The following is a 25,669-nucleotide window of genomic DNA, read 5'->3' as shown; positions in this document are numbered from 1 at the left end:
CTTTTCAGGGAGCACTTCGCTGGTTCAGCTGGTAGAGCATAAGACTCCTGATTTCAGGGTTGTGAGTTCAAGCCACATAGTGGGTGTGGAGTCTACTTAAAATAAAAAAATTAAAAAACAAAAATTAAAAAATATATATATATACATTCTGTGGTAAAGATGTAAAAGTGTGTGTGTGTGTGTGTGTGTGCACGCGCCCTTTTAACTATTCAGTGGGGTTTTACCAATCCAACTAAGAAAATATCAGATTTGCTGTTCTAAAATATGAGGGTCGGGGCGCCTGGGTGGCTCAGTGGGTTAAAGCCTCTGCCTTCGGCTCCGGTCATGATCTCAGGTCCTGGGATCGAGCCCCACATCGGGCTCTCTGCTCAGCGGCAGCCTGCTTCCTCCTCTCTCTCTGCCTGCCTCTCTGCCTACTTGTGATCTCTGTTTGTCAAATAAATAAATGTAAACATCTTTAAAAAAATTAAAATATGAGGGTCAGGAGTTTTCCTTAAATATGACTCAGTGAGACGTGTTTTTCTGCCTTCCTTCCGAGCCCCTAATATTCCATCATTGTCAGAAAGAACAACTTCCTGAATTTCAATACTCTTAAAAGAGTTTTTTTAAGAATCTTTCCCCAGTTTTCCTTGCTTCATGTCCATCCCTCTGTGTATCACCTATTACTTTTGCCCCAAAGGGTATATACCAGATTGGAATTCATTTAATGGTATAAAGATAAAATTTCTTCAAAATCTATATACATGCATACTGCTTAATATTCTTATATTCTATACTCAAAGCAACATTTAGTTTAGGGTTATAAAAATATTAAGTGTAGTTGTAGCATATTGTAAAATACAGTTTCACATTTCAGATTGAATTTGACATTTGGCATAGGTTACAAAATAGATTGTAAGCTGGTAAATTTAAAAGAATTTAGCATGTATTGGTTTTGCCACGTTGAAAAAGGGAATGACTTTACATTACAAAATGTCATCAACATTATGGTACTAATTTTTGAGTACCTGGAGTGTACCAGGCATGTTATAAATACTGGCTTATTTAATCCTCACAACAGTCAGGACAGGTAACCATTATCCCCAATGTAACAATGAGGAAAATTAGGTGCCAAGAAGTCAGATAGGCTGTCATAAGTGATAGACACGGAATTCAGACGAGGATCTCTGTGACTTGAAGGCCTTTTTTCTTTTCACTACACCACACTGTCCCTCTACTTTAGTCACATAATTATTTATTGCTCTGTTGTCTCAGTAGTTACTAATTCTTCTTAGGTTCTGTTTCTTTTGTCTCTGTGTATTTCTCAGAATTAATTGAAGGTTAATTGCTGCTTCTGCCTTTTCATGTGTTTTTTTTTTTTTTTCAGATTTGGTGTAGAATATTTCCACATGTAGAATACTCTTTCAAATGATGCTGAAAATTGAGAAATCTGAACAAGCAATGAAACTAGTTTACTCTGACAATCCTTTACTAGCCCTCTGCTTCTGAAATTTCTGGGGAGATGTATACTTATCAGTGAGATAGGAATAGAGGCTTCATTAAAGACTATGTGTTAATGATGGGCATATGGATTAAGTGAAATAATTTTAATATAACTTTTAAGACTTATATACTACTGAATGTATCAAAGAGGAGTTTATTTTAGTGTATTAGAAAAAATTATATTTCTTTTCATGGATCTTAGAATGAGCTACGTAAAAAGACAAGTCTGTTTAAAGAAAAATGCTAATATAAATAGAGCAAAGACATGGTAAAGATTGACTATGGCTGCATAAATAGTGGAAATGATTTTGATCCATTCCATACCTTCACATAATAAATTAGATTTCCTTTTCTTTCCTGTGGGTTCCTTCCACTACATTGAGCCTTTGGTGACAGGAGATTTCGATGGTTTTATTAAGAATGATGAACCTGTAGTAAGAGTCCTTTCCAAAAGCTGTCTTTATCTTTCCCCCGTCACATCACCTTTGTTCATATATTTTTCATCTGAACTCTTTTTCTCTTCTGCCTACTTCCTGTGTACCACAAAAAAAATGTACAGACTCAAATCATCTGAAGACCAAGATGGCTTGCCTGATCCTCTACCCCCACTTTGATTATTGCATCAATCCATATCCATCAGCACATATACTTGGTAGTATGGCCTGAACTTGGAATGGCTTTGTAATTATTTTCATATTTCTTCAACCATATTGTGAATTATATGAGGGCTAGGGATAGTATGTTAATATTTTTTGAAAATTATCTTTTTATTTTATTATGGAAAATTTCAAACTCACAAAAGCTCAGTGACTTCTATTCATACCTCTTACCTGTTGGTGTTTTTCTTTATCTTTAGATGTTCTTTATATTTAGGGATATGAGCTCTTTGTGATTTAAATTGCAAATATTTTTCCCTACCAATATTTCTTTTAAAGTTTTATTAAAGTAGGGGGGTAGGGAGAGGGTAGTGGGGTTATGGACATTGGGGAAATTATGTGCTATGAAGTGTGTAAACCTGGCGATTCGCAGACCTATACCCCTGGGGCTAATAATATATGTTAATAAAAAATAAAAAATTATAATAAAGTTTTATGGAAGTATAGCTGATATAAAATAGATTGCACATATTTAAAGTATACATTTTGATGAATTTGACATCTGTATATACCCCTGAAACAGTTATCATAATCAAGATAATGAACATTTCCATTGTCTCCAAAAGTTTCCTTGTACCCTTTTGTAACCCACTCACCTAATTCCTTGGTCTCCAGGCAACCACTGATCTGCTTTCTGTCACTATACATGAGTTTGCATTTCCTAGAATTCTATATGAATGGAATAATAGAGAATGTACTCTCCTTTGTCTGACTTCCTTTATGTAACATAGTTATTTTATGATTCATTCCTCCATCTAGTCAATATCCTTTAAGTCCAAGTAACATTAAGATCTTCCTTCTCTCTCAGAGCTTAGCATTAAGGGCAATAGTTGAAAATGATAGAACCCACAGATATTTGGACTTAACAGAGGCTTTTTAATTTTTTGACCTATTTGCCAGGATTTGAGTGTTTTTAGTATTAGTCTGTAAACAAAATGTACTTTTCAGAGGAGGTTCTGGGAAGGTGAAATCCCACCATCCCTCTGTTCCTGATTCCAACCTGCCTTATTTGACCCTTATTCCACATAATTATTCCTTATTCCAGCCTTATGTGAGCCAGATGGCCCCTGGATCCAGTGACCAGTTAGGTGCAAGTGAGCCCTGGGCTCTGTGGGTGATCTGTTAGTGAGAGATGGCACAGGACTTGTTCCTCAGGGGCCGGACAAGAGCCTTGGATGAGGATAACAATGGCAGATCCAGGAAAGAGCTTGGCTTGGTATAGATCCATGGACTCTTGGAGGAGAGAAGAAAGGAAAAGAGCCAGGGGACTGATAGCTCTGTTTCTGAGGCTGGGAGATGTAATGTGACCTGAACACTGGGAGGCTTCCTCGTGGGCCTGTATAAGGCTTGCCCACTGGACTGCCCACCTACGGGCATTACGCCTGCTTTGTCTCTTCATTCTCTGGAGACTGCTCCCACTCACTTGTGGTACTTTGTCAATGAAACCTAAGCCCCTCTGAGATAATAAAGGAGAAGAGCCCATGTTGGGAAGCCAGGCAACCAGAAAGAGAAAGATCACTTAGAATAAACAGTGTGGTAGGGTAGCTAAATAGAAATGCTGAAGGAGACAGTAACTTGAATATGAAAATAATAAATAACAGAAGTATTTAAGGAAGTTCAAGTGAAGTGCAAAAAAAGTTTATAGAGCAAAAAAATGTAATTTCCCAGCTAAATACTTAATACTGTCTGACTCCCAATCCATGTATAAACACTTTTTTATTTTTTATTTTTATTTTTATTTTTTATAAAAACTTTTTTAAAAAAATATACTATCTCCATTAAAATGTTAGCACTGTAAGGGCAGGAACTTTTTCTTCTATATACACTGCTAATCTCTTGTCAACACCCAACGCCTAGAACACTTTCTTGGCACATAATAAGCATGCAGTGCATAGTAATTGAATAAAGGAATGAATATGTGATCATTTATTGGCCTGGCAGATCTAGTGGAAGAAATATTTCAAAGCACAGAGCCAAAATTACAAAGAAATTGAAAAAAAGAGACTGGGAGTGTAGATTCAGGGCACCCAATGTGGCTAATACAAGTTCCAGAAAAAGAAACAAATGTAAAAGAAGCAATAATTAAATGAATAGAAAAAAATTACTGAGGTAAAGACTTCAGTGTGCAGAAAGAAGTTCCAGGGAAGATCAGTGATGAAAAACTCAAACTTAGGGTTATTCTGGTAAATTTTTTAAACTATAAGGATTCATCTTGGAGGTGTCCAGATAAAACAGGATATTATCTACAAAGTGTCAGACTGATATCATAATTCTAATCCATGGCACTGGAAATTAGGAGACAGTGGAAGAGTATCCACAGATTACCAAATCCTTATTTGTAGTGAAGATATCTCCACAAGTGAGATGCATGTTACATAGAGAATATGTTACTACTTAACCCCTTAAATATTCTGAGAATATTTATAAGATAATAATAATAAGAAGAAGAAAGGTTTTTCACCAAATAAATGGGGTGGAAGAGAGATCACAGCGGGGAAAGAAATAGAAATAGTAGGAAATGACAGACTCTCCTGGGAATGTGTTGTGTAAATGTTAACCAAAGGGACATAGTTCAGGGAACAATTCAATAGTAATAGTGATGTAGAAGTACTAAACGAGTCAAAGGAAAACCTCAAAATTATGGGAGGAAAAAGAGGGAAAAGCTTTTCAAATGGAGATGAGAGAAAAAAAAGTTCCAGTAAGCACATATAAAGTTGTTCAACATCATTAGTCATCAGGGAAATGGACATTAAAACCACAGTGAGATACCACTTCACATCCATGAGGATGGCTCTAATAACAAGATGGACAATTACAAGTGTTGGACAAGGATGTGGAAAAACTGAAGCACTCATATTTATGGTGGGAACATAAATGGTGTGACCACTTGAGAAAATAGATTGCCAGCTCCTCAAAAAGTTAGAAATAGACTTACCATATGGCACAGTGATTCTGTTCCTAGATATATACCCAAAAGAAATGAGAATATATGTCCACACAAAAACTTGTATGGGAATGTTCATAGTAGCATTATTTACATGTAGCCAAAAATAGAGAAATAACCCAAATGTCCACTAATTGATGAATATATACATGAAATATGTTAATCCACATAATGGAATATTATTTGGCAATAAAAACCAGGTGAAATACTGGGGTGCCTGGGTAGCTCAGTGGGTTAAGCCTCTGCCATTGGCTCAGATTATGATCTCAGGGTCCTGGGATCAAGCCTTGCATCAGGATCTCTGTTCTGCAGGGAGCCTGCTTCTCCCTCCCCCTCTGCCTGCCTCTCTGCTGACTCATGATCTCTCTCTCTCTCTCTCTCTGAAATAAATAAAATTTATTTAAAAAAATAAATAAAAACTAAAATCAGGTGAAATACTGATATATCCTACAATATGAATGAATCTTGAAAACATTATGTGAAGTGAAAGAAGCCAGTCACAAAAGAAATTATTATACAATTCCATTTATATTAGATGTCCAGAATAGGCAAACTTAGAAAAAGGAAAGTAGGTTAGTGGTGGCTTTGGACTGGGTAAGGTGGGGGAGTGAGATGGAGATTGACTGCTAATGGATATGGTGACCAAAATGTAAAATTAGATCGTGATGGCAGTTGCACAACAATGCAAATATATTAAATATTGAATTGAACACTTAATGGGTGAATTATGTAGTATTTAAATCCTATCTTAATAAGTTTTTTAAAAGATTTTATTTTTTTGCAGAGAGAGAGAGGGAACACAAGCAGGGGGAGTGAGAGAGGGAAAACAGGCTTTTCGCAGAGCAGGGAGCCTGATGCAGGGCTCAGTCCCAGGACCCTGGGACCATGACTGGGGCTCGATCCCTGAGATCATGACCTGAGCCAAAGGCAGAGACTCAATCCACTGAGCCACCCAGGTGCCCCTATGTCATTTCTTTATACAAATCTGAATTCCAAACCAAAAAAAGTGGTCTTCTAAGAACACTTCTTTTGCTTGGCACACTCTGCTAGACAGCACTGGTTTCCTCAAGGGGCTCTATTAATTTAATGCATACACTTGACATATGCATCAGAATTTGAAGGATATTTTTCATGAGCACTCAGCATTGGTGACAGATCTGCCTATATGACCTAGTGTCTCCTTCCACTTCTATCTAGAGCCCATTGTCTCCCAGTGCCATCAGTTTGTCATCTGGCCACATCAGGCAACATCAGGCTGTCCCACTTCCTACACTACAGTGGGTTTCTGCTACAAGAGTCAGGATTGAGTGGCCTAGATAAGACTCATGACTAGTCCTGGGTTCTTGGTCTGCTCCAGCTTCAGCTACTTGCCTGCTGGCTGCTATTGTCTTGTCACCTTTTCTTCAAGACAAATCTGATGGATCAGAAGGAAGATTGCTAAGTGAATTCTCATCATTTTTTTCAGGATTTGTGTATAGTGTTCTCTGATCCCATTGACTCTGCATTTTTACTACTTTCTGCCTTTACTACTCTTCTTACCCTTTTAGTGTCTGGTTTTATTGGGGAAATTTGACATGACAGCCGTACTGTCATAGTTCTTTCAATGATTTTTTTTCTGTTTCTTTCTGTGTTTGCACTTTGTTCTACTCACTATTATTTCCAGGACCTGATCTCAGTTCCTCTCTCTTTACACTGACTTCTAGGAAAGTTTTTCCTTTTATCTTCAATTTTGTGTTTTGATGATGGCTTTAAAATTTTTATTTCCATTATTAACTTTTTATTGAAACTAGTCCTGAATTTCTATCTCTGGGTATTTTTCTTTAGTTCATCATCCATCAATTAACAAGCATACACTGAGTATTTATATCATGTACAAGCTACTGCTATGTTGCAAAGAGCTATGATTGTCACAGCAACACTAAGACAAAGTTCTGGCCCTCAAAGCACTTAAAATGGCAGATAGGACCTTGACCCTGCCCACCCCACCTCCCATGGGTTGACTTACTGGGCTTCCTCTTATTCTCTTTTCTTTCTTTCTTTTTTTTTTTTAAGATGTTATCTGTTCATTTTTCAGAGAGAGAAAGAATGCATAAACAAGCAGGAGGAGTGGGAGACGGAGGAGGAGAAGCAGGCTTCCTTCTGAGCAGGGAGCCTAATATGGGACTTGATTCCAGGACCCCAGGACCATGACCTGAGTCAAAGGCAGAGGCTTTAACCACTGAGCCACCCAGGCGCCCCTCATTCTCTTTTCTTTAAACAATTTTTTTTTACATTTACTTCTTCCTTTATTTCTCAGTCTTGGCAGCTGTGTTGCTGTGGTAGGGACACAGGGGTGGTTATCTCACAGCTATGAAAATTGGTGCCACCGGGGCGCCTGGGTGGCTCAGTGGGTTAGGCCGCTGCCTTCGGCTCAGGTCATGATCGCAGGGTCCTGGGATCGAGTCCCGTATCGGGCTCTCTGCTCAGCAGGGAGCCTGCTTCCCTCTCTCTCTCTCTCTGCCTGCCTCTCCATCTACTTGTGATTTCTCTCTGTCAAATAAATAAATAAAATCTTTAAAAAAAAAAAAAAAAAAAGAAAATTGGTGCCACCAAAAATTCATTTCCAACTTCAACTGTACTGTTAACACTATTCAGAAATCCTTCTGAGTCATCCCAGTTAGCCTCCTTTCAGTTTCTCATAAAACTTAAAATGTTTGTTAAGCCCCCAGTCCCCCCCATTCGCTTATATTTAGCACATGACTGAAGTTATACTTCTCAGAGTAAACTTCAATTTCAAAACACCTCTTCCCAACACCCATATTGACACCTGTCCTTTACCTTCATCCTTCTTAGGTAACACACCTGTACACCTGTGCTCTAGAGCTTTTCTTGCCCGCCTCTCCTGTGTTTTCTGTATTGGCTCTTTCCCTTCACTGTAGTAAAACACTCCAACATCCCTTTCTTTGCCTCTCTTTCCCTCTCTTGCACCACTTGTTGACTGTTTAGTCTTCAAAATATTTCTCATATCTGCCCTCTTCTCCCCATCCTCACTGCTACTACATTAGTTGAGGATAGTTTATTGTTACTTCTTGTCTAGCCTCCTAAAGCCACCCTTATAGTAGCACCTAGAGGAATTTTTCTCAAATATAAATCTCATCCTTTTACTCCCCCATTTAAAATACTGTATTGTCTCCCCTTTCCTTGCAGAATAAAGTTGATTCTGCTTAGCAGGTCATACATGTTCATTCATGATCTAGAATTCCAACTTAACAGTCTCCTTAAGGGGTGCCTGGGTGGCTTAGTTGCTAAGGATCTGCCTTTGGCTCAGGTTATGATCCCAGGGTCCTGGGATCAAGCCCCGCATTGGGCTCTCTGCTCAGCAGGGAGCCTGCTTCCTTGTCTCTCTTTGCCTGCCTCTCTGCTGACTTGTGCTGTCTGTCAAATAAATAAATAAAATATTTTTTTTAAAAAAAGAAGAAGGGTAAGAGAAATGGAGAAGGGGAGACATTCTAAACAGAGGGATTTACAGTCAGGACATAGCTAATGGAGAAATTTGAGAGATATAATAGGAATTACTACATCTAATAATACACCTTTATACAATACCTGGTATATATTACAACCAATATATAATGATATATAATGTAATATTATATATTGGTCTATAGTATAATACATACAACTACATTGTACCTAATATATAACATATACTTAAATTGATAGGAACAAAGAATTTGTCATTGATTAAAAAAAAATGCGTAATAAGAACCAGTCAGCATATGTGTTTCCAACTTTTGATTCTTTCCCTTCCCTCATTCATGAAATCCAGTCAATTGTGGCTTCTATACCCATCTCTTCTTTCCTACCGCACTGCCAGCGTTTAGATTCTTGTCCTTTCCAGCCTGGACCACTGAAATAGCTCAATTATTCTCCCTGTCACCAATTCTCCCAACTTCAAACAATCCTTTATTTCCCTTCATATTAATAATACTAAATTCTGTCTTTATTAGGTTGCTTCATTGTTTAAAAAAACACTTTCAAAGGTCTTCTAATGACAATGCCAGGAGTTCCCAACAACTCTGTGAAGATATGATCATTCTCACTTACTTATATCCAGGCATCATATGTGGGTACTGGTTCAAGTCCCTCTAAGAAAAGGAAACGACTTTCCTTGTAGGTTCTGCCTCCGTTCCTACTGTGAATTCCCAGGCGGGGCATGGGGATACTGGTGGTAGCAGAAGCTAAGGGATTAAACACCTATCGCAGACACTGGTTTACTTGTTTGGATCCCTTGGCTTTAACCCACTGAGCCACCCAGGCGACCCACCCTTTCTTCTTTTTGATAAACTAGCCATCCTTCAAGATTTGACTCAGTTATTCCTTGATACCATTCCTGACTGCTTTATTTTATTTTCTTTCCTTTTTGATTCCCACAATATTTGTACCTATACTGTAACAATTAATTTTATTGTTTCATAATTGTATAATTCCTCTCCAAACTTCTTGAGAAGAAAGGGTAACTCTTTCAGTATCTGTAGTGCCTAGCACAGTACCTGACACATGGTAGGCATTCAGAATATCAGATGAATTAATAATAATCCTACAGACCATATTAGAGGTGGTTGTTAGCACATGGATCCTTTACAGCAGTCTAATAATGATTATGGCTGCCTGTGTCTAATAACTCTGGCATTCATTTCATTTTGCATATTGCACTTGTTTCCTGGCCTGAAACACTGCTTTTGTTTTTAGACTTCCATGTAGAGAATTTCAGTTGTTTTCCATCTGCTTTAGACTCTGAGACTTTTGTTAATATGACCCTAGTCTTCTAAGCAAACCATTCCGGACCTGTGCCATGTTTATTCTGCTCCTGTGATTTTGAGTTCTCTATGATTTTTAAGGTTTTTAAAAGTTCCTACTTAAAGCGCGTATGCCTCTATCCATGTTGCTCCTCTCCTTTGGACCCTTAACAGCACTAAAGGCAGAACCACAGGTTATTGGCTCTATCACCTTCGGCAAATCCTTTCAGCTTCCTCTGAGCTAGTTTCTTCTGGAACATAGGAAAATTTCCTCCTCACAGGTTTGCTGTGCAGATTTGGTATGATGATAGTAGGGCATGTGCTCTAAATTGAAGTCATTTAGAGACTGCCTTTATGATCTTTCCATTTTTATATATCATCTTTGCGTTTAATATTTTTTTCTTAAATTGAATCACTGAAAGGAGCTTTATCACTAAATGAAATACCAGCGTGCTTGCCACTCCATAAATAGAGAATAAACTAAAAATAGATGTAATATAAATGGTATTAATCTTGCTAGATACTGTTGCCAAGCAGAGGCTCTTAGCCTGTTAAAAAAAGATCAAGGGGAGGCAGTGCATCTTACTGGGATAAGTGGTGTGGGTTTTTTTTGTTCTTTTTTTTTAAGATTTTATTTATTTATTTGTCAAAGAGAGAGAGCAAAAGCAGGGGAGCAGCAGACAGAGAAGTAGTGTTCTCTGAACAAGGATCCCAATGTAGGATTCAATCCCAGGACCCTGGTATCATGACCAGAGCTGAGGGCTGACACTTAACTGACTAAGCCACCCAGGCATCCCATAAGTGGTGTTTTTACTGATCACTGTTAGTTCCAAACATTATTTTCTTGATTTGTAATTTAATTATTTTATAAATATCTTGTTGTAATTTCCTAATTTATTTTCCTGGATAATGGAGAGTTAATTATATTACTAATATTCATTCTTATACCTACTTTTTATGACCAGCATAATGTAATAGAAAATCCGAATTCAGGTTCAAGCCAGTCTTTGAAATTTACTGACAGTATATCCTGGCCAAGCCATTGAACCTAACTTACTGACAGTATATCCTGGCCAAGCCATTGAACCTAACTTAGTTTCTGTACCAAATTTTCATTTCTAACTTAGCTTTAGCTTCTTTATAAATGTCCTACCTATATCACAGAGTTATCATGGGAATCAAATGAAGTATGTGAAAGTATTTTTAAAACTGTAAAATGTTATTAAACATAAAATGCCATTATTACTACCATTCATTTTTAGTATCTTAAATTGAATTTGGCTCTTCAACTAATTTGTGAGTCTTTTTAAAATTATTATTCATTTGAAAAAAAATTATTATTCATTTGAGAGAGAGAGAGAGAGTACAATCTGTTGGAGAGGCAGAGGGAGAGGGAGAAGCAGACTCCCAGACTCCTTGCTGAGCCAGGAGCTCGACATGGGGCTTGATGTGGGGCTGGATCCCAGGACCTGGAGATCATGACCTGAGCCGAAGGCAGATGCTCAACCATCTGAGCCACCCATGCACCCCTAGTTTGTGAGCTTCTTCTTTTTTTTTTTTAATGAGTGAGAGAGAGCATGAGAAAGGAGGAGGTCAGAGGGAGAAACAGACTCCCCAAGGAGCTGGGAGCCCGATGTGACTCGATGCTGGAAGTCCAGGATCATGACCTGAGCCGAAGGCAGCTGCTCAACCAACTGAGCCACACAGGCGCCCCTTGTGAGCTTCTTAATGTCAGGAAATACCTTATTCTCATTATTTTATTTTTTGCAGTATCCAACACAGCTTTTGGTGTATTTAAAACTTACTGAATTAAGTTCTTGTTTATTTGAATAGGAGTCATTAATAAACTTGTGTTGGGAATATAATACAGATACTCCTGGACAATTACTATTGTAATTATTTTATCAGAAAGTCCCAAATCATATGTTATTGCATATTTAGTCCAAACTATCAATGTATCAAATTTCAAAATAAGATGGGTGACTTAAAGTATTAGTGTCACATGACTGTACAGTTTTAATCAATGTGTATACCAATCCAAAGATTCACCCATATTACTTCTGTACTCCCATATTACTTCTTAAGTACTTTTGTACTTCAAAATGTTTAAAGTTCTAAAAAAAAATCTCTTGCTACTTAAATTCTAATTTAATCATGATTATTTGCAACACTAAGTTTTTATTATTTTTCTTAAGGATCATTCCATGGGTCATCTCAGTTTTCTTTTCTTTTTTTTTTTTTTTAAGATTTTTTTTTTTTTTTTAATTTATTTGAGAGAGAGAGACAGTGAGAGAGAGCATGAGCGAGGAGAAGGTCGGAGAGCGAAGCAGACTCCCCATGGAGCTGGGAGCCCGATGTGGGACTCGATCCCGGGACTCCAGGATCACGCCCTGAGCCGAAGGCAGTCGTCCAACCAACTGCGCCACCCAGGCGTCCCTCATCTCAGTTTTCTTAACAGTTACCTTTTACTGAGTATCTACCATATCTAATCCTCACAATAATTTTCTGTGGTGTAGTATTATTCTTGTTGCATAGATAGTAAATAAGGCTAAGAAATATTAAAACATTTTTGCAGAGTTACACAAATAGCATATATAAAGCTAGGATCTCAGCTGAGCTTCATCTGCTTCCAGATCCTGTGTTCTCTTTTCATTGTGCCTCACATTTGCTCCAGGACGGCTGCACAGCTGTCACAGTGTGCCCCCTCTCCCCACTCCATTCATCATCACCATCATCACTCTTCTCCCAGCCTCCCACACTCAGGAAACAGCAACCCTGTGTGTCTAATTGCTCTTGGAAAGAACTTTAACTTGTTTCTCTGCACCCCACCCCCACTACCTCCAGTCAGTCAGTGTGCCAACTTTGTGAACCCAGCCTGTGAACTCTACTCACCAGCTCTGGTACTTCAGACCGTATCCATTACCTTTCCTTGGGCCATTACAAAAGCCTTCTGTGTCCTACTTTCTCACTTGCCTCCTGCAGTTTATTCTCCAGACAACAGCTAGATTGAGCATGTTAAAATTTAAATCAGAACCTTCCAGTGGCTTCTGAGCTCACTGAAAGTAAAACCCAAAGTCCTCACTATGTCCCACAAGACCCCACTGTGTCCTACAAGGACATGCACCTGCTTCAGGGTCATTGCACCAACCATTCCCTCTGCCTGGAATGTTCTTCCTACAGATATTTCTATGGCTAGCTACCTCACTTCGGGTTTCTGGTCAAGTACCACATCTGAGAGACATTTTTTAGACTCAGCATCTAAACTAGCACGCAAACCATGCCCCCACTAATCCTTCCATTCTCTTATTCTGCTTCTCGATATGTTTTAGAACTCATCACTCTTGACATATATGTTGCGTTTTGATCATGTGAGCTCTTTAGTGGCAGGGGTTTTGCTACTGCATTTCTGGTAATTAGAATAGTACTTAAGGTGCTCAAAAAATTTTATTGAGTAAGTGAATGAAAAGAACTACACATTTAGAGTAACATGGACATGGCCTCTGAAGACAAGCTCAACAATTCTCATTGTGGAAGATCTCATCACTCTCTCCACCATGGATTTCACCATCTTCAGTACAGCCATTTCCATGTCTTCCTAAGATTCCTGCAGTAGACTCCTAATTGTTTCCCCTGTTTCTGCTCTTCCTCCTTCCACAGTGCATCCTTCAACCATTAACTGAAGAGTTAATCAGACCTGTCTTGGGGCTTTTAAAACCTTCCAGTTTTGTCACCTCCCTTTCATAGTAAAATTTCCACTCTTCACCATGGTCTGCAATACTACAAGCAGGTATCTTCTACCTAGTTTGAGAACTTTTTTTTAAACTGCTTTCTTCCTCATTGTGCTTTAGCCACATTAATATTTCCTAAACATGCCAAGGTTATTCCCATCTTAAGGTCTTTGTGTGGCTACTTCTCAGCCCTGATCAGTCCTCTTCAAGATCCTCACATGTCTGCCTTCTTTACATGCAAGTCTCATCATAAAGGTTACCTCCTCAGAAAGGCCTTTACTGTCCACCCAATCCAAAATAGCTTCCCTAGTCACTTAATTTTGGTTTATGATAAATTTTATAAAGAAAATAATTTTGATTATTAATTTTCTTTCATTTTTTTAAGGTTTTATCTATTTATTTGGCAGAGAGAGAGACAGTAAGAGAGGGAATACAAGCAGAGGGAGTGGGAGAGGGAGAAGCAGGCTTCCTGCAGAACAGGAAGCCCGATGTGGGACTCAATGTGGGGCTTGATCCCAGGACCCTGGAATCATGACCTGAGCCAAAGGCAGACACGCAGGTGCCCCATTTTTCTTTTATTATTTATCTCCCCATATCTGCATGAGAACAGGAAATTTGTCTTGTGTATTTGTTGCTCTATCCCTAGCACCTAGAACAATGTCTGAGTCTTCTTAATCACTCATTTAGGTGAATCAGTGAATGAAGATTTAGAATAATCATCTGGGCACTTTATAAACAGCAAAATCTCAGGCTTTTTCCATGAGATCAAGTCAATTAGGGCTAGTTATATGATCCAGGAATTTGTAGTTTAACAAATAACTCCAGATGATTCTTTTGACTCGGCAAATTTGGAGAATACTGGCTTAATAGTAAAATTGCTAAGTGAAAGGAATAAGTAAATGGCAGTGATGATTCAGAGAGTTATTTAACCCTGGTATACTGAAATGAATTTGTTGGACATTTCCCAGAGTGTATACAGTGGAACACTGATTACATAAGATGTGTGGTCATGAATGATTTATGTCTTCTGATATATTTAAGAATGCCAAATACTGTATTCTTTAGGAGATTAGTTAGGCAGCCATTAGCATATTAAAGGGTCTGAGAAATTAAACATTATAGGAATTTACTTGAGTGTTAAATATATTTGCCAAGTTTGTTTACCAACCCTCCCCCAAATCATTTTCTCACCAAATATCTATTAACATACTGAAGAAAATGCGTGGTACAAGAAATACAGTACTTGGTTCACAACTGCAATAGCTTATTCTCTCCATGATTGGCTGTCTACACAAATCACTTGCATGACTGATGGTTTGGACTAGATAGAATCCTAACAGAAATTATGGTTTTTTGGCAGAAGCATATTCTATGTATCTTTTAAAAAATATGTTCTTACTATAATAAAAATTCAGATAAGTATCTTTTGATTCTCTATTGTTGGGTGGGCTAGAAATATAAAAAACTAATGATTTATTAACTTCTGTATGCATCGCTTTACATTTCCATCTCACAGATAAATTATTTTGCCTACATTTGCCTTGTGTTTTTCACCCACTTCTTTATTTAAACCCAATTAATTACATGTAAATTTTTCTAGGTCTTTCTGGTCTCATTGCAGTAAGTTTGAAATGTATATAAAGAAGATAGGCTTTTTCAGATTTTACCTTCTTTCAGTTTGTTTTCCTTCTTGGGTTTCCCACTATAATAGGTACCCATATAGAAAGGCAGAATCTAGTAAGTGTGAATGTTAGCGTAATTATCTTTGATTCCATTTTTGATCCACTTTGCCTAATTCTGAGTCAGAAGGGTTTCTTATCATAATGTTACTTTGGTTTTTTAAAAGTTGGAGACCAGAGAATTAGGAATGTGTTAAGACTAGTGATTTCACGTATTTTGTATCCTTGTATTCAAGGTATGTCTAGATAAAATAGACTATAATGAGCCTCTTGTCCTCATGCATATGCACTTGATCATGCCTACTTTTTCTAGATAATTAGGCCTAACAGTTTCCACTATTGATTGTGTTACTTAATGAAATTACTGATACTATCTTTAATGAAGACTAAAACCTGCTACGCTGAATTTCAGATGCAAGGTACAAGCTAGCCTTTATTTGCTTCAAATTTTCTACCAAGAATGGTAGATGAAGTAATTAGCAAAGGAGATTCAGAAAAAGTTTATTGCTATGGGCAAAACTAAGGGAGATAATAAGGCTCTTCAGAAAAACTATTTACAGAGGCAATTTTGCAAGCTGGTACCACCCACAATGATTTTTCTCTCTATTCTCCAAGGCACATGACAAGAAACTAAATAAAATCTCCATTCTTTACCATTTACCCAGGATAAATGAAATATACTGAGAAAGTGCCCATTTATAAAACTACTATATCATTTCTTTTTTTTTCTTTTTAATTTTTTATTTTTTACAAACATGTAATATATTTTTATCCTCCGGGGTACAGGTATGTGAATCACCAGGTTTACACACTTAACAGCGCTCACCATAGCACATACCCTCCCCAGTGTCCATAACCCCACCCCCTTTCCCCCAACCTGCCTCCCCCAGCAGCCCTCAGTTTGTTTTGTGAGATTAAGAGTCACTTGTGGTTTGTCTCCCTGCCAATCCCATCTTGTTTCATTTATTCTTCTCCTACCCCCTTAACCCCCCATGTTGCATCTCCACTTCCTCATATCAGGGAGATCATATGATAGTTGTCTTTCTCTGATTGACTTATTTCGCTAAGCATGATATGCTCTAGTTCCATCCACGTCGTTGCAAGTGGCAAGATTTCATTTCTTTTGATGGCTGCATAGTATTCCATTGTGTATATACCAGTCTTTATTCATTCATCTGTTGATGGACATCTTGGTTCTTTCCATAGTTTGGCTATTGTAGACATTGCTGCTATAAACATTTGGGTGCATGTGCCCCTTCGGATCACGTTTGTATCTTTAGGGTAAATACCCAACTACTATATCATTTCTATAACAAGGAAATACTTTCAGGTCATTTTTCTGATTGTATTTACATGTGAAAAGGTACATGCTTTTATTTGAACTACCATTTTTGACTGATGGTGTATCAAAGGCTTTTGAGTATAACCTGGTATAACCTTTTGAGTTGTAACCTGTGAGTAGCTTAGTTTATAAAGGCCATCAAAGGTAAAAATAGTCATATTATTGGCAAGTTGTTTCTATTACAGGAAGTAATTTGGTTAAAATAAATGTCATTTTGAGTAATGTTTAGGACAACTCCCAGTCTTTGGCAAACTTGGGTGTGCCCTCACCAGTGACATAGCAGGAAAAATGTTAAATGGGAGAGTTCAGACGTTAGACTATAGACAGAGGACATAACAGACATATCTCAGAGCAGTATTATCATGTTGATTACACAGTTTGGACTGCATATCCAGAAACACCCCTCAACTTAAACCCATTTACCAACTGTGATTTTTATAGGCATGGCTAATTTCATTCTCGTGGATTCTGAATCTGTTTACTCCTAGATCTGCCCTTGTTTTGGGTTTTATGTGTATCAGTGAAGTACTGGTGAAGTACTTGAGATTAGTCTTCAAATTACCAAAGAAGTATTAGGTAAAGGTTGCCCTACGTTCCTTCAATAATAAAAAAATGAAAAACAGAAATCCAAGTTGAATTTGCAGGGAACTACACAAAGAGTAATTTCTACTCAGCTCAAACATGGAGGGTATTCAAAGGAAGAGGCCTGGCCTGCATAGAAAATGCATGTATGGCATGTGCACACAGCTTAGAAGGCAAGAGAGTATATGGTATAGAAGGAGGTAATTTGTAAGAGAAAAATTGTTTGTATTTCCCCATCTAAAATCATATCTGTTCTGCCCAAGTTATCTGATATGGTCTTCTATTTTTACTCATAGATTCCCTGGCAATTCCAAATAACTTGTTTTAGGCTATTTTTCTTTTCTTTTCTTTTCTTTTTTAAGATTTTATTTATTTGACAGAGATCACAAGTAGGCAGAGAGAGAGGAGAAGCAGGCTCCCCACTGAGCAGAGAGCCTGATGTCGGGCTTGATCCCAGGCCCTGAGACCATGACCTGAGCGGAAGGCAGAGGCTTAACCAACTGAGCCACCCAGGTACCCCTAGGCTCTTTTTCATTTCAGGACAAAAAAGTTAGAATTCAGAGTACCAAGAAACATGAAGATAGGTCCCCAAAGCCTAAGATTATCTCTCTAAGCTTTCTCTTTTGACAGTAGTGTGCCATGTCTTTGGCCACTTACTAACAGCATTCATCTTCTGAACTATAAATATTCTTTAAAGATTTTTTATTTCTTCATCTGTGAGAGAGAGCAAGCAAAAGCACTAGCAAGGTGAGGCGCAGAGGGTGGGAAAGAAGCAAACTCCACACTGAGCAGGGAGCCTGATGTGGGGCTAGATCCCAGGACCACGGAATCATAACCTGAGCTGAAGGCAGATGCTTAACCAACCACCCCTCAATTGTAAATATTGAGAGATTCTAAGCTTTGCCCCATCCCAACATACATAAGAGGTGTTCCCATTAATGACAGTGTCTGAGAATCATAATCTTAAAAAGGATTGTTGATGATATTTTAGGGGGAAAATAGATGGTGCTGGTAATTTCTCAAGCTTTTCCTTTGGAATCAGTAGAGTAGAGCTAGATGATGACCATAGTTATTCTGGTTCTGAAACTGTGTTTTTTTTTTTAAGATTTTATTTATTTATTTGACAGAGATCACAAGTAGGCAGAGAGGCAGGCAGAGAGAGAGGAAGAAGCAGGCTCCCTGCCGAGCAGAGATCCCGATGCGGGGCTCGATCCCAGGACCCTGAGATCATGACCCGAGCCGAAGGCAGATCATAACCCACTGAGCCACCCAGGCACCCCTATAAGTGCTTTTTTTATCAGTACAGTGAAGAAGACCTAGCAGCCTTTTAATTACTACCATAATTTCAAAGTAGTATTGCACTTAAATGGGATTAAGATATATATATATATATATATATAACAATTACAGTGTGAAATGAAAAATTGTACTTATTGTTGACAAAGCACAGGTACTTTTATGTAGTTTGTTTCTGATGTCATACTTGGAGAAAATACTAAACTTCAGTTACAGGTTAGTGAAAATAAAGTTGCAACCTTCTCCCCATTGTTCACAGACCCCCTTGTCTAAAATTACTTTTGTGGCCCAGACACATTCAGGGAAACCAGATGTAATCCTCAGTATCTCAAGTGACTTAATCTTTGAGGAAATTGGAGTTCAAAGTCTTTTCCATATTTAGCCCTTAATGGTTTTCAAACCTTTAAAATAACCATGTGGTTGGTTGTTAAATGATGATTGTCAATATCTCTTGCATTAGGAACTCGGCTTATTGCCACTAATTTTATTATAGATTAGAAGTAGTAGATATTTATAAAAGCCAGGTTAGTAATTTTATCATGAAGTCCAATCAGAACATATCTGCTGGTAGTAATGAGTTCTTTACTTATGTCTTGACTTTGAGCTGCTATGGCCATATGTTTCTTTGGCATTAAAGAGAAAATGTAATCCATGTGGTAAGCCCCAAATCATTCTACTTTATTGAACTTGTTTTGCTTGATCAAATTTGTGTGATTATCTTTTTAATTTATTTTTTTCTCAAAATTTCATTTAAATGCAATTATATAAAATTTGTCCTGCTTCTGGCTTATTTTCAAGGTTCATCCATATGGTAGCATTTTCTTTTTATGACTGAATAATATCCCATTGTATGTTCATATCGCATTATTGTTTTTCCATTTATCTGTTGAAGGACACTTGGTTGTTTCCACCTTTTGGCTGTTGTAAATAATGCTTGGATGTACATTGTCATACAAGTGTTCTGCATCCCTGTTTTCAGTTCTTTTGAGTATATGCCTACAAGTGGAATTGCTGGGTCACATGGTAATTCTGTTGCTTAGCTTTTCAAAAAAGCTGTGTGATTTTTTATAATAGTTTATTCTATTTATATTATCCTTTTATTAATGTTTTTTGAGCGTTAAAAAACTTTTTTTTTTTTGCCTATTTCCTTCATTTACTTTTGTTGCTGATTTTTAAGAAATTATTTGTTTTGGTCATTCATTTTTTTCTTTTCTTTTCAATTGTTTGTTTTTCAGACCCGAGTCAGAACTCCATCACAGGGGAACACAGCCAGCTGTTAGGTATAGTATTACTGTGGGGATTGACTTTCACTAAAGTCACCCTTTTCCTGCCTATACTAACAGACATTACTCCCACTTCTAATTCTATTTTCTATCCCCTCCTTTTCTGCTTTCCACTCCTCAACTTTTTTTCCTGCTGTTTGCATTCCCAACTTGGTAAGTTTTAGGAAACTACTTCTGCAATTTATTATTAAGACTCAATGTAGTACATTTAAAAGTAATTTATAGAATCTGTTTTTAAAAATAAAATCTGTAAGAATTAGAGCTTCTTTGTCCCAAGATAGTTTTGTCAAGAAGATACTATAATACTCTATCATATCTTGGGCTTTGTAGCTACTTTGTCCTTTTTATTATTTTTCTTGGTCTTTTAATCACCCTTATTTTTTAATTACTGAAAGTACTTCATGGATAGCAAGAGCTTAAGAAAGATGTAGAAGTAGATGTTCCAGTTCTTTATCTGTTAAATAAGTGATGGAAATAAATTTCTTTCTTCTAGGGATCACATATTTTAAATTTCAGTAATTTAACAGGAATTGCACAACATCTCAGAACTTACAAATTTTAAAATATAGAAATAAAACATGCTCTGGTGAGGATTTCAGACAATACAAAAAGTATATGTAAGGAAAGTAAAGTCCTTTAAAGTGTCTCTTCTCCCTACCACTTCACCTCACTAACTGGGGAATTCTTTTAGAAATTTTTATTTATACATTTTCTTATTATATATGACTATCTTCTTTCTTTTTTCTGTCCATGGGATTATACTCTGCAAACTCCAGCTTCTTTTCTTTCACTTAACATTTTATCTTAGACACATCGTTTCAATACATAAAGATTTGCCTATTCCTTTGTTTGTTGAAGAATAATAGTCCCTGTATTCCTGTGTTCTAACTTTACACAGCCAGTTTCCTATTCTTGACTACTTATTTCAAGGTGTTTTACTTTTAAAAATTATGTTACAGTGAACATCTTGTACATATATTCTTGCATTCTCATTGCCAGTATATTTGAAGGAAAAATTCCTAACAGAATTCCTTGGTCAGAGGGTATACATATCTTCAGAAAGATACATCCTTACCATAAAAAGCAGATGCCAATCTTCAATTTTTTCTTTCTCTAAGAGGTGAAGATAGCATCTCCATTAAGTGCTTTTCAATATATTAACAGCCATTTTGTGTGTATGGCTTTTGATTTGAGTCTTATTTTTTTTTTGTTGTGTGTTTTTGTTTTTGTTTTTACTGGAGTATAATTAACATACAGTAGTGTTATATTAGTTGTACACTATATTGATTGGACAGTACTCTTACCAGGATAAGTAGTCACCATCTATCACCACATAGCATTACTACAGTATTATTGACTATATTCCCCATGCTGTACTTTTCATCTCCATGACTAACTTATTTTATAACTGGGAGTTTATATCTTTTTTTTCTATTAAAAATTAAGAAAATTTATTTATAGTTCATATTGCAATGTTACATTAGTTTCAAGTGTACAACATAGTGATTCAACTTCACAAATTTATAACCCCTTTTTTCTCACCCATCCCACCCACTCACCTTCTCTCTGCAACCCACCAGTTTGCTCTTTGTATTTAAGGGTTGTTTTGTTTGTTTGTTTGTTTGTTTGTTTTTTCTTTTTTGATGGGAGGGGCAAAGGGAGGGAGAGAGAAGAATCCTTTTTGTTTGTTTTGTTTCTGTTTTTTTTTTTTAAGATTTTATTTATTTATTTGACAGAGATCACAAGTAGGCAGAGAGACAGGCAGGGAAAGAGAGGAGGAAGCAGGCTCCCCACTGAGCAGAGAGCCCAATACAGGGCTCCATCCCAGGACCCTGGAATCATGACCTGAGCCGAAGGCAGAGGCTTTAACCCACTGACCACCCAGGCGCCCCTTGTTTCTGTTTTTTGAGAGAGAATCCTAAGCAGACCCCACACTGGGACATGGGGCTCAGTCTCACAGCCCTAAGGTCATGACCTGAGCCAAAATAAAGAGTTTTTTGCCTAACCAACTGAGTCATCCAGGTGCTCCTATTTTCTTTTTATATACAACTTGTAAGTGAAATCATGAGATATTTGTCTTTCTTTGCCTGACTTCACTTATTCTAATGTCCTCTAGGTCCACCAATGTTGTTGGGTGGCAAGACCTCATTCTTTTTTATGGCTGAATATTTCATTGTGCATATAATACCACAATTTTTCTGTTCATTTGTCGATGGACAATTGCATCGCTTCTGTAGTTTGGCTGTTGAAAATAAATATTGTTGTAATAAACACAGAGATACATATGTCTTTTCAAATTAATTTTCTTTGGGTAAATATTCAATAGTAGAATCGTTTGATCATATGGTAATTCTAGTTTTAATTTTTTGAGGAACCTCCATACTGTTTTCCACAGTGGTTGGTCCAATTTACATTTCCACCAATGGTGCATGAGGGTTAATTTGACACTTTTTTTTTATTTGTACATTGCTGAACTTTTTGCTATTTGAGTATGTGCAAAGCAGTTGTGGAAAATATAAGCTATCAAAAAGTCCAAAGTAAGGAAATTACTTGACTTGTTTGCTTATTACAGGTTCAGAATATGAGTTGATACTCCTTTTCTGCTCTTTCTTTGTTAAGGACTTAAGTTTCTGAGTTTTTTCTTAAGATTTTATTTATTTCAGGGGCATCTGGGTGACTCAGTGGGTTAAGACTCTGCCTTCAGCTCGGGTCATGATCTCAGGGTCCTGGGATCAAGCCCCGAGTTGGGCTCTCTGCTGGCAGGGAGCCTGCTTCCCCCACTCTCTGCCTGCCTCTCTGCCTACTTGTGATCTCTCTCAGTCTGTCAAATAAATAAATAAAATCTTAAGAAAAAATATTTTATTTATTTCAGAGAAAGGGAGTGAGCAAGAGAGAGCATAAGCTGGGGGAGATGCAGAGTGAGAGGGAGAAGCAGACTCCCCGCTGAGCAGGGAGCCTGATGTGGGGCTTGATCCTAGGACCCTGAGATCCTAACGTGATGGAAGGGTGGATGCTTAACCATCTGAGTCACCCAGGTGCCCCATAAATTTCTGATCTTAGAAATTCTCATTTCTTTGAGAGAGTTTATGTGCTGGAACAGTAACTCACCTCCTAAGTACTCAATAAATATTTGTTAGGTAAATGTTTGACATAAACATTTGGTTAGAAATCTGATGACAAGGGTCCTAGCCTTATGATATTGAGGCTGTCACTATTCTCTTTTTTTAGAGTTTTATATTTGATAGCTTATTTAGACTGTTCAATATTATTCTTGTCTGTATAAAAATTTCATATTTGGACCAGGAATGATTGAGAGTTTATTGAAAGATTTAGGCAGACCATGAAAAGAACATTTCTCTCCTAAGCTATTAAATTGTTTCTGTCTCTGATACATGCTGACAAGTAGAGAAATTTGAGAGTGGTTTATCATCTGGCCAGGAACATGTGTGTAATGGAGGTAGGGAAGGACTTAGCTAATGAAATGGACAGTCAGGGGAGCTGGTACCATTCCAGTGTAAGCTGGATTTTGTTTCCAGTGAAGCACTCGTAGTAAAAGATAGTGAGTGTATTGTGGGCAAAAGAAATGGTATATGATTATGAAGACTTCTCTTAGTATTAGCTAAAAACTCTAATATTTGCAAAGAGATTACTCTAGACATTAATCTCATTTGGCAGCCTGTATTTGCATTCAATTTTAAACAATCCTGGGAATTTATCCAGAGTCATCTGGCTAGATTCTCAGGTAAGTTCATCTTGCTATCCTGAGTGCTCCCTCTTAGGTTCGTTAGATAAGGTTATAGTCTCCTTTTTTCTCGTGCTCTTAATAACTGCCATCTTCTGTGTCCTAGCCTGAATATCTTTCCCTCTTTCTTTCTTTTCTTTTCTTTTTTTTTTCTTTTTTTAAAGTAAGCTCTACACCCAGCTTGGGGCTTGAATTCAGGACCTGAGAGTTGCATGCTGTACTTACTGAGCTGGCCAGGAACCCCTCTGAGTATCTTTGCCTAAGCTTCAGCCTCAAAGGCCTTAAAAGGCCAGGTTATTAAAAAAAAAAAAAAATCCTCAAAAGATAGAAGGGTGATTTTTTAAAGTTATATTTTCTAGCCATCATGCAGAAGGGGCATTGTAGCTTGAAGTAAAATCTTGCCAGCTCTTGGGGCACCTGGATGGCTCAGTTGGTTAAGTGTCTGCCTTTGGCTCAGGTCATAATCCTGGGTCAGAGTCCTGGGTCAGGGTCCTAGGATAGAGCCCCAAGTTGGTCTCTGTGCTCAGTGGGGAGCCTGCTTCACCCTCTCACTCTGCCTCTCCCCTCCCATCCCCAGCTTGTGCTCTCTCTCGCTCATTCCCTCCCTCCCAAATAAATAAAATTATATTAAAAAAAAAAGAATCTTGCCGGCTCTCTATAAAAATCTTGCTTAGGGGCATCTGGCTGGTTCAGTCAGTGGAGCATGTGAGTCTTGATCTAGGAGTTCGAGTTTGAGCCCCACCTTAGATGTACAGATTACTTAAAAACAAAATCTTGGGGAAAAAAATCTTATTTAGCATAATTTGGCCTGGTAGGTTAGAAAGTGCTTCAGTTGCCTTGCCTGCTGAATGGAATTTATAATATTTTTCAGATCTTCTAAATGTTCTTCCTGTCAAAAGGGCACAGTCATTTTAATGTATCTGTTCCCACTGACTCATCAGATCTCTCATAAAACTCAGGGTCAGGCAGAGCCGCTATATGGAAGAGTGAAACTGCTATTGTGGTAAAGAATTAAGTTGTATACTTAAAATTTATGAAATTTTCTGTGTGTGTATTTCTATAATTTTTAATTTAAAACATTTTAGTAAGCAAGTAAGCAAATGAGCAGTGGGCCCTAACAATTTTAAAACAATTTTTACCAAACATTCAAGGAAAAATAATTCCTCTTACACAGTTTCTCTCAGAGAACAGGAAAACAAACAGACCCTACCTCAGTTTGAGGATTGTGTAACTTTGATACCAAAACTTAGTAATGACAATATGAGACAAGTATAAGCCAGTTTTAATTATGAATACAGATACAGATGTCCTAAATGAAATATTTGCAATCTAAATCAAGCAATACATATATTTTAAATTACTCCTGTGACCAGTTTGGGTTTCTGCTAGAAATACATGGTTGGGGCACGTGGGTGGCTCAGTTGCTTAAGTGACTGCTTTCAGCTCAGGTCATGATCCCGGACTCCTGGGATCAAGTCCCACATTGGGCTTCCAGCTTCATGGGGAGTCTCCTTCTCTCTCTGACCTTCTCCCTTGTCATGCATGCGCTCTCACTCTCTGTCAAATAAAAATAAAATCTTTTTTAAAAAGTTAAAGAAAAAAAAGGAATACATGTTTGGTTTACCATTAAAAATCAATGTATAGGGAGCGCCTGGGTGGCTCATTGGGTTAAAGCCTCTGCTTTCAGCTCAGGTCATGATCGCAGGGTCCTGGGATCGAGCCCCGCATCCCCACATCAGGCTCTCTGCTCAGCAGGGAGCCTGTCTCCTCTTCTCTCACTGCCTGTCTTTCAGCCTGCTTATGATCTCTGTCAAATAAATAAATGAAATCTTAAAAAAAAATGTATATAATTCAGTATGGTAACCAAAGGAGATTAGGGGCACCTGAGTGCCTCAGTCAGTCAGTTAAGCTTCTGACTCTTGATTTTGGCTCCAGTTGTGATCTCAGTGTTATGAGATAGAGTCCTGTATGGGGCTTGCACTGGACATAGAGCCTGCTTAAGATTCTCTCTCTCCCTCTGCCAAACTCTCCCCACCCCTTAAAAAAAAGGAGATTAAAGAATGAATCATCTTAACTAACACAGGAAAAGAATTTCATTTGAAATCTATCCAATATTTAAATTCATGACTTTGTATTGATACTTTAAAAAACTAATTG

The 25,669-nt window shown here is 37.6% G+C and overlaps 1 protein-coding gene across 4 annotated transcripts in view; it reads left to right on the top strand.

The window, feature by feature from the left end:
* The window catches only part of SLC12A6 (solute carrier family 12 member 6), a 90,880-nt gene that overhangs the window by 24,333 nt on the left and 40,878 nt on the right, over window positions 1-25,669 (top strand). For 3 of the 4 annotated variants that reach the window (XM_044230183.1, XM_044230185.1, XM_044230186.1), the window contains exon 2: window positions 19,723-19,767. The exons of the other annotated variant lie outside the window; for it this stretch is intronic. In XM_044230183.1, the coding sequence (XP_044086118.1) occupies window positions 19,723-19,767 (45 nt within the window). The remainder of the gene's footprint in view (window positions 1-19,722; window positions 19,768-25,669) is intronic. 4 annotated transcript variants of the gene reach the window in all.

This window comes from Neovison vison, chromosome 13, assembly GCF_020171115.1.
Source record: "Neovison vison isolate M4711 chromosome 13, ASM_NN_V1, whole genome shotgun sequence".
Taxonomy (NCBI): Eukaryota; Metazoa; Chordata; class Mammalia; order Carnivora; family Mustelidae; genus Neogale; species Neogale vison.
The sequence above is the reverse complement of the archived record's forward strand: the minus strand, read 5'-3'. Positions and strand labels throughout refer to the sequence as shown.